The sequence below is a fragment of the Rhinichthys klamathensis genome, unplaced genomic scaffold (assembly GCF_029890125.1).
Source record: "Rhinichthys klamathensis goyatoka isolate OS25496 unplaced genomic scaffold, OSU_Roscu_1.1 h1tg000680l_1, whole genome shotgun sequence".
Lineage (NCBI taxonomy): Eukaryota > Metazoa > Chordata > Actinopteri > Cypriniformes > Leuciscidae > Rhinichthys > Rhinichthys klamathensis.
Genome location: NW_026607112.1, coordinates 134551 through 152134, shown reverse-complemented (window position 1 = coordinate 152134; position 17584 = coordinate 134551). Strand labels below are relative to the sequence as shown.

The following is a 17584-nucleotide window of genomic DNA, read 5'->3' as shown; positions in this document are numbered from 1 at the left end:
AGTACCTGAAATCTACTGTCAGACGAGTACCCGAAAAACACTATTTATTTCATTTGTATCTATGTTCTACTGTCTTTGTGCTTTTGCTTGCAATTTGATTATTTGTTCTTAAATTATTACTGAATATTTACTTGTCTTTAATATATATATTTTTTTAATTTCTATTAGTTAGGCTAGTAGTTTTAGCTGTAACTTGTATCAAAATTGTAATAGAGTGAAATTGTGAATTTTCACTGGTATCAAAAATTTTGGTGTCATAACTGCCTTTTACATGTTTCATGGCCAGTACAAATATTTATGGCCTGAATATATATGAATGTCTAGTCAAAACCTGTAACCGTAAAGTCTACTGTATCATTATTGATACACATATCTACCTTGAATAAAACTTGAAAAACCTTTTGCCCCCATAAACTACATGCCTTCTGTCCCCGTTTATAGTGTAATCTTTTTAGCAAGTAAAAAATCCTTTAATATATTTCTAAAAATATCCTCCTTATGGTCATGATACATGCATTTTGCTGTGAAATCTTTACTGATTTTTATATACAGTAACAATGTTTAATATAACAATGACTTTTATATTGCTATCAACATTTTAAGATGAACATTTACTGGACTGAAGAAACTTAGGTTAGTTCTTTTTAAATGTTAAAATGGAAGTATTATCAAATATGATCCATTTTGAGGAACACTTATTGGTTCATCTCTCCATCAACATTTTATTGCGTTGCATTATGTTTTAAAACTAAAGAGCTTTGATCAAAAAACTAAGAATTTAATATCATCTTAAGACTTTATTGTGAATTAAAGAATGACAATTAAAATATAAGCATTTTATGGAAGTATTGTGCTATAGGCCTATATAAAGATCCCATTGACTTCTATTGCAAGCATCAGAATCCTAATTTTCTACCCATATAAAAACTGCACCAAATTGCATATTTTTGCTCAGTTTTGGCCTATGAATAAAACGTTTTTTTTTCTTCGTCGAGGATGAGCTTCATATTCTCACTATATCTTACCATATGAGTGCCTGATGTATCAAATATGATACAAAACATAAAACACGTATGATGCAACACAACTTTTATTTAGATTTTCTAAAATATTTTGTCTAATGTTATATTTTCTCTAAACTTAAGGTTGAAAAAACTGTTCCATTGAACAAAACAAAAAAAGCTTTACAGGGTTAAAAATACACTGTGACATGTTTCTAATCAAACTTCTTGTTACACAAGCATACACGTGGGTATTTCTTTAGTCAAGCCCTAGAGAGGACTTTCCAGTGATGGCATCAGATGGATTTATGTATTCACTTCAAAATAATATTACAGTCCTTTCTATCATGGTACCAGCTTACTTTCTGGTAACGTTACGTTACTAGTTTGAAACGTAAACAATAGCGCATCATGTATCAGGCAATATATAATTTGGCATGAACACCAGAATCTTTTTAGATGTACTGGGTTCTGTATGTACAGTGAGTTGTTGACAGACTCACCGGATCAGCTGATTCCTGTAAATCCGATCTAGTGTGTGAGAAACACACACACACAAACACACTTTCACTCATGCTGCTGTCTCTTTCAGATGACATCGAGCAGTGATCTCAGATCCACTTGCTCAGATCCACAACTGCTCTTCCGCATCGCCTCTGCTATGTCTGTGTCCTGTAAGCATGAGTCTTGTTATCTCACTCACACACACCGCTGCTGCAGTGAAGTTATCATCACACTCGCCAATAGAAATCGGTCAATAGTGTGCGCATGCGCACAAGCGCACAGGCACCTCTCACGTGGTGCTTTGCATAAACTTGAAACAACACATGTAATATGGAAACCTCCTTTATTAAAAAATATATATATGAAAACTCTCAATTATATGGGAATATGACTTACATTTCACACATTCCAATTGGTATTTGTTCGGAAAAATTGACCTTTTACAGTATTAACTTGACAGCTTTACAAAATACCAAGCCAGATGTTCTTGTCATGGTCGATAGAGGGAGGCATTTCTTTAATAAAGCATTTCACAATGTACAGCTAATTCAAAATGTTTGACTTCAGGATTATTAGTCGAACTTTATTTTGAGCCACTGACCAGTTTGCGTGTAGAAAAAGCGAGCAATACAAATGCAAACCCATATAAATATAGGCCTACATTTACGTTGCCCTGGGCTGAATTCAGAATTTGAGAAACACTGCAATAGCCTACAAAAAATACAGCATAATCAGAAAACAATGCAGAATATACATTTATGCTTTATGTTTTACTTGCTATCAGGTGTCAATACAAAACTCTGACCATCTTTCAGTGATTTGATGTCATACCTATTGACAAATCTAGTCATTCCTCCATCCACCTCATTGTAAATCAGCCTTGTTCACATGTCGTTTCAGCCAATCTCAGATTACAGCTTTACTAGACTGAGATAGTTCTTCCAGTTCAGTTCACACACACACACACACACACACACACACACACACATGTGGTTGAAGGGATAGCAGTGTGGGGACTTTCAGTGGCTTGGTTTGACAGAAGTTAGCATCGCTTCGCTATATTCACTTCCTTGCTCAGAGCGGCTTTAATGTACGCTTTTTTCCTGCATTGATATGTCCTATATATTATTTGTAGGAAAGTTTCTTGAAAAACAAATAAATTCAGGAGAGAATAACCATTTTTAATTGAGAGGCAAAATGCCCCTATACTTCTTCAAATGTGGATATTGCTGTGTGTTAAACTACTTTTCTCTCTTTCCTCTTCAGTTTTGCAACTTCACTTTTCTAGCTGCGTAACCTTCTGGATTCCTGTTGAAATTTGTGGTACTTTATGATAAATTACTCACTATTTTTCTCAAATGTTAGTCAGATAAATTTGTCTGTTAAATAAATAAATGTAAATATAATTTGCAGGACAAGGTATTTTTGTAAGTTGGGTTTTTCATGTTTTATAGGGACTCTCATTAGAAATAATGATTTTTATACTGTTCAAACTGTATATTTTCTCCCATAAACCGACCGCTAAATCTACCCATCACACAAAACTTTCTGCATTTTTACATTATCAAATCAATCACTTTTTTGATTTATAAGCTGTTTTCCTCATGTGGACCAAAAATGTCCCCGCAATGTAGGGAATACCTGAACTACACACACACACTTGTTGGGACATTTGGACCTCAATGCAATTTAAACCTGTACACACACACACACATGTCTTAATTTCAAACTGCAAACTGATTAAAACAAACTTTCCCGGATATTGACAGAATGCACTTTAATTGCCATAGTGGACATACATTTTTTCCCCCAAAAGAAATTAAATGCATGAAAAAAATAAAATGTATATAAAAAAATGAGTTCCTGAGTCTCATTCAGCAGATGAAAATCCATCTCATACTATAATAATGCCAAAACATTTCATCTGGGAATCGGTGGCAAGGGTGGCGCTCCTCTGTCTCTGATTCCTGAAAAACAAATAGACATAAACTAATTATTCTGACATTAAAATATGCAATTAAAATATGCAAAACTCAACATGTCAACTCTAAAAGCAGGAAAACAAAAAACAATTGTGGGTGAACATTAGCATCATACTAGATTCACAACAACACACACTTTTAGAGAACTCTCATTACAATTCTGCACAAAACCCTGCAGTGCTGACCTTTGCCCCCGGCCTTGCTGGGGTAAGACTTCGAGAAGGAGACGTACGGCTCTGGTGGAGGTAATTCAGACAGAGCATGAAAGGAGAACCTCATCCCCCACTCATCTAGAGGAAAATAATACGATTATTTACCGCCAAACAGAGTCAGTCAATAGCAATTTTCAATAGCACATTTTCATAACCATACGTAATGCTGCATCTGCTGTCTATCTATGGACATTAAAGGGAAAGGTCACCCAAAATGAAAATCCTGTCATCATTTACTCGCCCTCATGTCGTTTCAAGCCTGAATGACATCCTACCGACTTCAGAACACAGAAGAAGATATTTCAGTGTCAGTTCCCTTTGACTTCAATTGCATTTTTTTTTTTTTCAAACAATGGAAGTCAAAGGGAACCGAAACAGTTTTTTCTAAACATTCTTCAAAATATTTCCTTTAACATTCCACAGAAGACAGAAAGAAAGTCGTGCAGGTTTGGAACGACATGAGGGCGAGAAAGGACAGAATTAAAAATTTTGGGTGAAGTATCCCTTTAAATTCCAAATACGGTAACCCTACATTTTTTGTTGAAACTCAACACTGTGTTTTTTTTCTGTTAAAATACTTTCTCATATCCAGAAAACCTACTTTATTTTCAATTCTGTTTATTGACGACAATGCAGAAATGTCCCTCTTCAGGTTCTTCAACTCACTACCTTTTGTATTGTTGACCTATACATGCTGCCATTTTCTCATAAACAGATATAAGATGCAGTCTTAAAGGGATAGTTCACCCCAAAAATTCTGTCATTAATTACTCAACCTCATGTCTTTCCAAACTCGTTAGACTTTCATTCATCTTTGAAACACAAATGAAGATATTTTTAATGAAATCTGAGAGCTTTCTGTCCCTCCATTGACAGGCTACGCAACTACCACTTTCAAGGCCCAGAAAGGTAGTAAAGACATCATTAAAGTAACCCATGTGACTCCAGTGGTTTAACCTCAATTTTATGAAGCGACGCGAGTGCTTTGCTAGTGCAAGAAAAAAGAATTTACCACTTTATTTACAAAATATGAGCGTTCACGAGAGCACCACGATGCATGCATGTACGTTGTGTGTGTTGACGCGAGAGCAGACGTTGTAGAGTTGGAGATTCATATTTTGTAAATAAAGTGGTAAATTCGGTTTTCTTGCACCAGCAAAGCACTCGCGTCGCTTCATAAAATGGAGGTTAAACCACTGGAGTCTCATGGGTTACTTTAATGATGTCTTTACTATCTTTCTGGGCCTTGAAAGTGGTAGTTGCGTAGCCTGTCAATGGAGGGACAGAAAGCTCACAGAAATTAATTAAAAAGATCTTCATTTGTGTTCTGAAGATGAATGAAGGTCTTACGGGTTTGGGACAGCATGAAGGTGAGTAATTATTGACAGAATTTTTGGGGTTAACTATCCCTGAAAATGTTCATTTTCAGGTGAACTGTCCCTTTAAGAGCGCAGAGGTCGTACCTGTGGCAGGTGGTGGAGGGCACTGGTAGCCGTTGATGGTTTCGGGGGGCGGGGGAGGAAAGCTGGGCACTCTGGGAGGGTCTGGGGGAAAAGCGGGTCTGCCTGATCCACCGGGACGATTAGGAGGAGGCACAGGCTGAGGCATCCCACCTCTGTTTCCTCCTCCTGTGGGTGGAGGTGGAAGAGGACCTGGAGGGGGGGTCCAGTCGCATGATGAGAAAGCCACAAAATAATAAAACAATGTCTTGTTTCTAAACATCACAACACATGAATCGTGTGTATGCAGGCGTCACCAAATTCACATTTAATTTATTTGAAAAATGGGGAAAATTTTAACGCATATTAATCCGCGTTTTCACCCCAGGAACTAGGGACTTTGGGCTGGTACTCGGTGTGTTTCCACCGCAGGGTCTAAATGAAGTGTCCCCGTCCGAAAGTCCCTGCTCGCGAGGTAGTACTTCTTCCTTTTCGAAGTTCAGGAACTTTCAGGGGTGGGACTTGGGCGCTGGATATGCTGATTGATCGAGTTCATGCCGCATTTTGATTGGTTGACTCCATGCAACATTTTATTTCATCCACCGTCTGTTGCGGTGCGTACAGTAACAGTTATTTGCTATTCAAATCAACAGAGATTTTAAAATAATGCTTCTTGAACTTTCAATTCATCGAAGGATGATGAAAATAATTATCATGGTTTCCACAAAAATATGAAACAGCACAACCGTTTTCAACATTGATAATAATCAGAAATGTTTCTTGACCATGATGACTGGAGTAAAAGCTTCTGAAACGGAAATCAGCTTTGCTATTGCAAGAATAAATTCAATTGTAAATTACAAGAAAACAGTATTTTTTCCTGTATGTTTTATTTTGAAAATTGTAGCCCTGGTGAGCATAAGATACTTTTTCAAAAACTTTTACAATTTTACCAACCCCAAACATTTTTTAAAAGAAGTATGTTTAAACTATTTTACACCTTCAGTTTTTAAAGATAGACATCATATTAGTTTAGTCATACTCGATGTATTTTAAATAATGTCACTACATGGCAAAACATGTTTTGGTTTCTCATATGACCTCAATATCACTTTCCGTCCTGTCAGACTTTAGTAACAAACATTGTCAATATGTAAGATTTACTAACCCTAATGTAAACCATACATATGTAAGCAATAAGGTACGAGAGGCTGTGCTGTATCGTAAATAAGTCACGGCTGAAGGGGGCGAAGCGGAGCTTTTATAAAACGGTTACCAACACATAATACAAATATTAAAGCCAAAAAATATGTATCAATGCAACTTTCACGAAGTAAAATCACTAAAAGCCTTCCTTCCGCTGGAAAAAATAGTCCCTGACCGTGAACAGCAACAGAAGTTACACTAATTCGCCATTAGATGGTGGCATGAGTGTCTTTATGAGTGAGTCAGTCAGTAGAGAAGACTCTTATATTGAAATGACTAGCGTGTCAGGGCACGGGAAAACCCCAAATGTTAAAAGGACCAGATAGCAGCGGACATTCAAACAGATTTTTTATTACGAATATAGGACTGACCTGAAGGAAAATGCCATATCTACTGTAAAACCCGGTTATTCGATCTCTAATGTTACTACTCTATAAGCTTCAATGAAAAATATCAATAAGAACATACATATGATTAAGTAACTAAGAGTGGTGTTGTGTAGTGATACATAAAACCGTTTGGTGAGGCGGTCATAGCCGTGTTCTACCGTGAATAAAACACAGCTATTGATAAATCAGAATCAAGAACTGGAACTAACCGTTTTATAAATATAAAATACATTTGACCTGAAATTTGACTCAATATTGTGATGGTAAAAAATGAACTACGAAACAGAAAAGACCTTCCACATACCTGCGCGTATGGACGGGCTCCGTCCCGATGGAGGTGGCCGCTCATTGGGCGGTGGAGGCAGTGGGCTGGAGCGTCCAGGTGGAGGAGGCGGCGGAAGGCTGTTTCTCTGACCGCCTCGAGTGTTGGGCTCCTCCCTCGGGGATGGTGGGATGGGTGGTGCCCCTCCTCTTCCTGGAGGTAAGGATGGAGGCGGATTACCCATAGGCCTCTGAGAACTCATTGGTTTACACTCAGTTGATGGTGGTGGCGGTGGTAGTGCGCCATCTCTAGAAAATGACGCTCTTCTTCCTCCAGTGGGTGGTGGAGGGGGAGGGAGGTCATCTAAGGGCCTGCTAGGGATCGTGGGTAATGGCGGCCGGGCGGATCCAGGCATTGGTGGTGGAGGGAAAGAAGACTGGGACTCCTTCGGGGCGGGAGGAAGGCTTGGACGTCTGCTCGGCTGGCCTGGGGCTTGTACAGAAGGTGAGGAACCTGACGGCCGGTTTCCAGGTAGAGGTGGCGGGCCGCTGGGAGAGCTGTGCTGGGATGACCGTCCCGATGGTGGTACAGGTGGGGGTCCGGCCCTCCCAGGGGAAGGTCGTCCGGAGACTGGGAATGGGGGTCTGCTTCCTGCTGGGCTGCTGGGCGCTGGGAATCTCCCAGTTGTGGGAGGCATTGGTCCTCTTACTGTTTTAACAGCACCAAAAAACAAAGTATATGAAGACAAGTTTTAAGTACAGCACATTTTGATTTCAGTTTTTGTCAATGGAAAAAATAATTAGGACTTATTTAGGAATATTATTATATTACACAAGTATAGTATAGTATAGTATAGTATAGTATAGTATAGTATAGTATAGTATAGTATAGTATAAACATTTTGATTTCAGTTTATGTCAATGGAAAAAAAATAAAATGACTAAATTAGGATTATTACTATTTTATAAACATAAAGTATAGTATAGTATAGTATAGTATAGTATAGTATAAACATTTTGATTTCAGTTTATGTCAATGGAAAAAAATATAGGACTATTAAGATAATTATTATATTATACATATAGTATAGTATAAACATTTTGATTTCATTTTGCCACAATGCAAAAAATTATAGGATCAAATATAAATAGGATATTATTATTATTAAATAATAATTATAATTGTATTATTAATAATAGTATTTGTATTAAATTAAAAATAGGATTATTATGTAATATTTATATTTATTTTTAGATTTTTAACCGTTTAATTTAAGGCTTGAATGTAGTATTAAATAATAATAAAAATTATTTATTTTAGATGATTACCGTTGTTGTTTCCTGGTGATCTCAGTCTTGGCATTCCCCCCTGAAACAGCCCACCCAGTGCTCCTCCACCCCCTCCCCCACCCCCACCTCCACCTCCCCCTCCTCCTCCTCCTCCTCCTCCTCCTCCTCCTCCTCCTTTGGGCTCTGTGTAAATAAAAAATATCAATTAATACTTATAATACTTACAAATAAATTAATTGTTTTTATTTACTTAAAAATATCCATTTATTCGTTAGAATGTCTTTGGCTCTACACTCTTAAAGTCATCATGAAATCAAAATTATTAACGTATTAACATATTCATCTAAGCGTCGCTCTCAGCAGTGTGATCGGCGTCAGATGTTCGGTAACAGTGTGTTGCTGTTCAAGTATTTCGAACGTCGTTTTTCCCTTAAACGAAGAACGCCGTGAGTATATCGGGGCCTTAATGCGGTCAAGACCTGCCTGGAACTACTTTAGCCGTGCGTTTCCCTGAAAATAACTGCATCACAATCAGATTTTAGTATTCAACAGCCCCGCAGTATAATTGTTTTTAATTCAAGTGCCCTCTGTAGTGCCTGAGACAGATCAGAAACAAAGAAATACATAATCCACAATAACCCTCATCCAACACGCAAACCGTTTCTGTGGAACTACCCCCAAACTGCTACTAACACCCAGATGCAGAACAGGCACTGGTCACCTTGCAACTTTTTCTCTTCCCAATCAAGTTTCATATGCAAAACACCCTGCTAGATGACAACTTTGCCTTCAAAAGTGAACTTTCGTATTAGCTCATTAACCTCTTGAGGGATTGACATCTTCACACTTTAAAAGATCACTGTTTAAGAACACAGTTGGGAAAAGGAGAATATTATAAGTTCTGACAAGAGGATGCTGAGCTAAACGCCTTCGAAGGATCCCTAAGTCTGGGCCAGGCGTTGGCCTAGTGTTTTCGATCCTCAAAGACCCTCTGCACCAAACCGTCGTTTTGCTCATAATTGGAGTCTCTAATCACCCCAATGCAAGCCCACAGCTACATGCACTTAGAAAGTGTTGGATCAGTATTATAGTCTATGGCCAAGAGAGTAATATCTAGAAACATTATCAATAAACAACATTGACTGGACGAGTGTTGTTGGGACGTTTAAGCCAACCTGACACTCACATGAGACCCACCAATAGCAAACCACAACCCTCCAATCAATTCCACACGGACAAAATCAAGCCCCGCTCTACATTTGTTCTTGTTCGAGAAGCTGTTTCACTCAGATAAACATCACAAAAGGGAAGAAAAGTCTATCGCAAAAATAAAGCTTCCAAAAAGGGGTTTTCACAAAAGAATCATTTTTGGTTCCCTGAAGAACCTTTCCATGAACAGTTCTTAAAGGGATACTCCACTTTTTTTGGAAATAGGCTCATTTTACAACTCCCCCAGAGTTAAACTGTTGAGTTTTACCGTTTTTGAATCCATTCAGCCGATCTCCGGTTCTAGCGGTACCACTTTTAGCATAGCTTAGCATACATCATTGAAGTGGACAAGACCATTAGCATTTCTCAAACAAAAATGACCAAAGAGTTTCGATATTTTTCCTAGGTAGGAAGGTAGCCTATTTTCAGGCGCAGGTCATATCATTACGCCTGCTGCACTCATGGTACGGCAGTAAAGTTTCTTGATTATTACGCAGGAATGAGAGTATAGTTCCTAGCCATATCAGCCTAGAAAATCGTAACTTTACATTTTCCGTCGGTCTTAGTGCACGATGTAACTACAGAAGAGTCAAGTTTTAAATAGGAAAAATATCGAAACTCTTTGGTGATTTTTGTTTGAGAACTGCTAATGGTCTTGTCCACTTCAATGATGTATGCTAAGCTATGCTAAAAGTGGTACCGTCAGAACCGGAGATCGGCTGAATGGATTCAAAAACGGTAAAACTCAACAGTTTAACTTGCTGGGGGAGTTGTAAAAGGAGCCTATTTCCAAAAAAAGTGTTGTATCCCTTTAAAGGAACTGCTTTTCTTAGTTTGAAGAACTTTTTGTGCAATGGAAGGTTCCATGGATTTTAAAAGTTCTTCATGGAACCATCGATTTTAAAGCTGCAGTCCGCAGTTTTTCCTCTTTGTCGCCATCTCTGTTCGAAATCTGCAATTGCAGTTATTCGCGGAATTATCAACTTTACGTGAGTTGTACCTCGGCACGGCCTCAAAACACAATGTTTTGAGGAGAGTGTGTGGCTGTCAGTCGCAGCGCCGGTGTGGATACTGGCATTCAGAATCACAGATTATACTCAAAATCAAGCCCCGCTCTACATTTGTTCTTGTTTGAGAAGCTGTTTCACTCATATATACATCACAAAAGGGAAGAAAAGTCTATCGCCAATTCTGATTAAAATAAAGGTTGGTTCCATGGATTTTAAAAGTTCTCCATGGAACAATCGATTTTAAAGAGTGTAATATATATATATTACAAAACATATTGCACAAAACAAGTTGAACTCACTGTCCAGAATTGGGCCGCTCCGATCATTGGTGGTTGTTTTCTTCAGGCGAGCCCCCTTGCCGATATCTGATAGTAAAGCATTTCTCCCATGCTGCTCATTTCTGTTCAGATTCGGCTTTTCTGTGTTCGCCTAGTGAAAGTAAATGTAAATTAGAGATGTTACATAAACAACACACATTGTCATCAACTCAAAATAGATATTGAGCCTTGAATACCTACAACTTTGAATAGACAGTGTATGCTACACAATTACATAATGCCGTATTACATGTGGGTATTTGTGATCACATGGTTAAACAGAAACAAGAAAGTACAATCTTTCATCAGTATTTAATTGCTGTTTCACTATTGACGTCACCAGGCTAAATATTTCAACTTATTTATGGAAAAAAAAACTGGCACGCTTATTTTTTCTTGGCATAAAAAGTGTATACAATGTTATTTGTTAGCTATAATGTTCAACGGTTGAACAATAAACAATAAATCCAGAATTTTGATCAATTTAAAACTTTCTCCAGTGCCAATTTAAATGATATAAATCAAACTTACTTTTGGAATTGTAGTCTAATCCAAGGAGGAAGAAGGTAGACGAAGTAGATCCAAATATAAACGTGATTTATTAATATAAAGTAAACTCAATGTAATATCAAAGGACACAAACGAAACAGTGTGCCATACACAAACAGCACAAACAATACCGGACAATAAACGGGAACTAAAGAGAAACTTAACGGGATATAGTTCACCCAAAAATGGAAATACTGTCATCATTTACTTACCCTTAGGTTCTTCAAAAACTGTATAAGTTTCTTCCATTGAAAACAAAAGAAGATATTTTTAAAGTGGCCATTGACTTCCATAGTAATCTATAGTGAGAAATTCATACAGGTTTGGAAGTGTGATGACAAAATCTTCATTTTTGGGTGAACTATCCCTTTAAACGATCCCACACAGTGATGATCAACCAAATACAGAGAGGTGTGCGCCTCAATGTCGTCATCTCTGATTGGTTGAATTCTACAGGGTTTCCGGGAGACGTGTGTGTCACGTTCTGCCTGGAAACAAAGCCGTCGTGATGCCAAACCCCCTCATGGAAAAAAGAAAGCTGTCATGTTTACAACTGTGACAATGAGTGCTTATACGGATAGAGTCATCCATCTATCCAACTGACGGGTTGGCCAACACAAATACGTCATCACTGCAGCGCTCAATAACCACATATTTAAGATGGGAGGGAACAGTTTAAGACCTTGAAAAGCCCATATCTGTTGACCACTGATCTCTAAACGTCCTCGTACGTTTGGTCCAGCATGTGGTAGTTATGGCTCTGGGACTTTGAGGAGGCAAAATACAGTATCTTCAGCAGTAACTTTGTCAAATGAGATGATTTAAAAACCTTCAATATTACTGCACAAATGACACTGTTCCTAGAAAATGACCCTTACAAATGATCAACCTGTACACTATCTTCTATCTGACTCCAATATCTGATCACTTCAACATTTGGTTTATGTGAGATCCTGTTCTATTTCAAACAAATGAACTATTAACATAATCATCATGAAAATACTTGAATTTGGTCATCTATATTATTATACTAATATACTATACTGGGGATTTCACAGACAAGGCTTAAGACTAAAATGCATGCCGTTTTAACTTTTACTGAAATATCTTAAAATATGTCAGTGCCATTGTTTTGTCTCATGCACACCAGTATGTATTTTCTTCTGGGGCACATTCATAAAAGCTGTTAACCCTCGTGTTATGTCGGGTCAATTTAACCCATTTCGATTTTTGAGTTGGCAGAAATACCGGTTAACTTGTTTTTTCTTTTCTTGACATTTTGTGACTTTTCTCATTTAGGGTCATGAACATGCATGCAAAGTTTCAACATGCCGAGGTGTAGGGCTTGTAACATTTTTATACGATTTTAATCATCCAGAAGTAGAAGTGTCTTGCTGAGTTTAACAACTTTTTATTGTTGAAAGTTTGTGAAAACAAAACTGTTTAACTTGTCAGTCCCCATTTTTTGAGCACTCACATGAAAATGACTTTTCCAACTTAAATTGTTATAAATCTTGAATACTTCCGAGCAAAGACTCCAATTTGGTATCTTTTTAAAGGCGAAATGTCACAGATTATTGTAGAAGTTATAAAAACAGTTATAATAGAGTCATGTTTAAAAAAGTTATAGAAGTTTAAGTTTATCGGTAACGCTTCCTTTTACAGTCCTGTTACCCATGTACATACTAGGTACTTATTATAGTAATTACAATTACTGGGTAATAACTAGGTACTAACCCTGAACCTACCCCTAACCCATGTACTTACCTTATATTAGCCAGTACTTTCTAGGTAAGTACACTGTAAGTACACGTAAGTACTGTACTGTAAAAGGAAGCGTTACCAGTTTATGAACATGTAAAATATATATATATATTTTTTAAATATATATATATATAATTTACAAAGTATGTTTGATTTTCTAAATCTAAGAAAATCAAAGCCATACATCTGAACAAGTCCTGTGTCAACTGTTAGGTTGATATCTCAATAAATGAGCTTTCGGTAAGATTTTTTGGCCGCAGTACCAAATTTTTCCACTATGAGTCTTCGATTTCCATATGGTTTGAGTGATCTGAACTATATATTTCCATAATTTTCTAAATATTTATGAAGTAGATATATCCTATTCGGAAGTAGTTTTTAATCTTATTTGATTTTAATAACAAATAAATTGTGTCGCAAATAAAGAATCTATGGCTATTTATCTATTGCTCTGGCATTTCTTAATGAAAACAAGGGGCCAAATATGAAAACTAGAGTCTGAAAGCTTCTTTTAAAGATTACTTAGATATTATTGTAATAGATGTGTAATCGCCAACTGTCTTAAAAACAGTGGTTAAAAACATTTTTATAAATCATAAATTCAGATATTTATTCTTTGTAATGTGTGAAAAATATTGATATTGAACCTGATTGTATTTTATTTTATTTTTTTCATAGGGCGATTTTTGGGGAATTGTATTGAATCCAATTAGGGTCAATATGACCCGCTCCAACAAGGCCGTACCAGAAATCGAACAGTGCACGAGGGTTAAATGACCTATTGAACTAAATCCTGGCTTAATCTAAAACCTGTCTGTGAAACCAGGCCTTTAAATACTATATTAAGATACTTATCAACATATGTAGATCTGAACAATGGTCTCATACCAATGAAAAGGTTGGAGGGGGACCAGGGGGTGGTGGAGGTCCAGGCATAGTTTCTCTTACGTCGTGTTTTGTGTCTCTTTTAACCTGAAAGACTGAGAAAACAAAAAACACAAAAACACATTAGTTACAATTATTCAACAACAACCAAGCTGATGAGTAAGTAGAGGAAGTGTCACATCTTCTGAAGACACATAGCTCATCCTCAATGGTTTTTGTTCCAACTTCCGTTAAGTCACAAAGTAACACATATTCACACACACACACACACACACACACACACACACACACACACACACACACACACACACACACACACATATTGATACCTCAAACTTACCATTTTGTAGTTTAAATACCCTTATGAAAAGAAGTGTTTTGAAAGTTCACTTGTAGTGTATTACAAAAAGTCTATTTTTTAAAAGCTGTACTTGCAGATATTAATGAAATGAAAGGGCCATTTAAGTGTAAAAAAATGCATTTTGAAGTAATGACAAAGTTTTGCTTTAAAGTACATTTTAAATCATTGTTTTAAAAATTCTTATAAAAGAAAATCTTATTTTGATGTGTTACTAACAAGTACTTGATCATAATTTTAACTGCAGTGTGTTATTAAAAAAACAACGTTTTAAATGAATAATAAATATAATTGTAACTTCATCGTTACAAATGTGTAATTACAAATCTATTTAAATACATGACACAAGTTTCAACAGAAATTGCATTAAAGTATATTTTAGTTCACTGTAAACGCTTGTCAGTACATTCGACTTTAACCATATTCCATCATTAATATAAACAGTTTATTTTTTTTAATCTTTTTTTAATGTTACATACTAGCAAAACACTGCAACAATATATTTTTACCATTCTAATGCAAACATTAACCATTAAAGACATACTTGATAATCAAGTACAGCAAACAAGTGTCTCTGTATCTATTTTACATTTGATCGTTTATAAAGCAGTGTATAATTATGAGCATGCACACTGAAAAAGCAAATGCATGACTTATAATTATAAAAAATAATATAAATGTGACTATAACTGTTCTTATAATGCAGTGTAGGTCTTAACGAGTCTTTATAAAAATATTTATAGATTAGCAATACTTATAAATAAGTATAAATGGGGCTATAATTCATTATAAACATAGAAAGTGTTACCGTAAATTATTTTAAAGTACATTACTTTCATAATAAGTGCGCTTTTTAAAAGTATGCTACTTCTTTTCCACAAGGGTAGCCATTTGAAAGTAACAAAACAGCAGGTGTTCACTATCAAAATAACAAAAGAGATGTTACGCTACAAAGATCTCGCACATGAGCTTTCACTCAAACCAAGCTCCAGTTTGACCCGATATGCATTTTCATGAACGATAAGACCGAGGTGTGTTTGACTGATGTTGTACAGCTGTGACCTGATTACTCGTGTGCATCACTGTGTGTGTGTTTCGCACAGGCAGTAAAATCATGACGTGTCGCTTCTGTCTTTTAAACTCAGAGTGGCTGCGGACAGATGCTGGCACCGTTTCCTTGCAACAGCTGAAGTGCTACTGAAAAAACACCACGAGAAACCTAAACACAACCTCCTACCAGTCTCTCAGTCCACTAGCAAGAGCACAGCAAATACTGGGAAAGTTGCCAACGTGTGACCAATAGATTTGTATGAGCAAACACAACTCACATGTTCATCTTCAGGAATGTAACAACTTGCCTTCTTAATATCTGTGTGATTTGTTTCCGGAGGCAAATCCTGTATCTAACCTGCGTCGACTGTCATAAGCTCTTATCTGCTTCTCAAGTGATCATCACACGGAGACCAATGACTTCCTGACACCAGCAGAAATAAACACTCAACATTTTACACGCTCAAGCTTTTTTTAAGAAGGGGAAAATGCTCATTTTACAGTAACAGATCTGATCTGTTGCTCTTTACAGTATCGCATGCATCTCTTCAGAGGCACATTTGTGGCAATATTAATCAGGAGTGAGAGAAAAATGCTCAACCTTTTCACAAATGAAACACTCAGATGTTGTACATAACCATTTTCTGAAATACTGAGTCCTTTCTATCTGAGCATAACATTCAAAAATGTGGGTTCTGTGAAAATAAAAAATGCACAGTAAACTCAGTAATATTGTGAAATATTATTACTGTTTGAAATATTTGTTTCTATAGTAAAATACTTTAAAATGTAATGTATAACCTGTGATCTAAGCTGCATTTCCAGCATCATTACTCCAGTCTTCAGTGTCACATAATCCTTCAGAAATCATTCAGATATTATGATTTGATGCTCAAGAAACATTTATGACTTTTATCAATGTTGAAAACAGTTGTGCTGCTTTATATTTGTGTGAAACCGCAATAAAAAAATCTGGATATTTTAATGAAGAGAAAGTTCAAAAGGAACACGATATTTAAATTAGAAATGTACAATTTTTCAGTCTTTGCTGTTACTTTGTATCAATTTACTGCATTCTTGCTGAATAAAAGTATAAATTTCTTTAAAAAAAAAAAATTAATTCCACTGACCCCAAACTTTGAGATATTTTCTACATTGCTCTGTACGAACAAGTGCGCTACAATATTCAAAATATTTGCTTAATTTGTTAAGACTTTCCTTTTATTTTAAATATTTGCGTTCAAATTCAAATGTATCCTGTTCTCCAGTTTGTTAGCCGTCAAAGAAGAACAGTTATAACTGACATTACATCATGATTTGCATTGAAAATTCAGTTTTTATGCGGAGAAATGTAAGATAACACAACATGTCAACAGTTTACACGGTCTTGTTCAGAAGCTGTGTGAAACCCCAGCGAGCGAGTTACATTTCCTCCGCCGAGTTTCCTCTGTGGTTGAGCAGTCAGAGAAAACTAAAGAAACACTATCTTTCATCAGAGATGCTCACTAGCCTTCACCAGGACACTTCATCACTCCCGCACAAGCTTCCCTCCCATCATTCCCACACTTACAGACACACTCACCTGTGCCTGAGCATTTGGAGCCTCCAGATCCAAAGTTTGGTTGAATGTTGCGCTGCACTTCCTATCTGCGAGTGCACAGGAGAGAGTTTGCAGTGAGAGCTTTTCATGCAACAGAACGAGCTGAGGATCACAGCATGCAAACTAATGTGACCACATGCATTTCCTATTCACAACGTCTGTGTCAGAGTGAGATTAGCCAGTCGAGGGCTGTTATGAACTCCAATGGCTGAGAGCATTAACAGAAACAGGAACTATAAATGACTAATTTGGAGAAAATAGATCTGACACTGCTGGTCTCACTGAGCTTGTAGCCTACTTCAGTCAACATTTCAGTGCTTTTCTCAGAACTGACTTCACTTTTCTGAGTTATTTTTGCTCACTGACTTTTAATCAGCTGGTGTCAAGTTTCTTCTATTTTTGCTATATCTCTATGATATTACAGTGAGCAGTTCTCAAGTTCACACAGGTGTCCTATCTAGGGGAATATAACCACAGGTGTAGAGAATCACATCAATATAGGACCGTTCAAAGGTTTGGGGTTGGTGATTATTTTTTTTTTTTTGGTTTGTTTTGTTT

At 36.7% G+C, this 17584-nt stretch overlaps 2 protein-coding genes across 3 annotated transcripts in view; both read right to left on the bottom strand.

The window, feature by feature from the left end:
- The window catches only part of gpr155a (G protein-coupled receptor 155a), a 36636-nt gene extending 35020 nt beyond the window's left edge, over positions 1-1616 (bottom strand). For both annotated transcript variants that reach the window (XM_056241885.1, XM_056241886.1), the window contains exon 1: positions 1505-1616. The gene's annotated coding sequence lies outside the window, so the exon portion shown is untranslated. The remainder of the gene's footprint in view (positions 1-1504) is intronic.
- Positions 1617-2977: 1361 nt separating this feature from the next.
- On the bottom strand, positions 2978-17088 carry wipf1a (WAS/WASL interacting protein family, member 1a). The gene is made up of 8 exons (XM_056241887.1): positions 17009-17088; positions 14022-14113; positions 10803-10932; positions 8324-8467; positions 7038-7703; positions 5163-5351; positions 3673-3777; positions 2978-3472 (listed from the first exon to the last, which is right to left on the bottom strand). Exons 2-8 carry the CDS (start codon positions 14067-14069, stop codon positions 3426-3428), a joined length of 1329 nt encoding a protein of 442 aa, XP_056097862.1. The 5' UTR covers positions 14070-14113; positions 17009-17088; the 3' UTR covers positions 2978-3425.
- Positions 17089-17584: the final 496 nt, after the last annotated feature.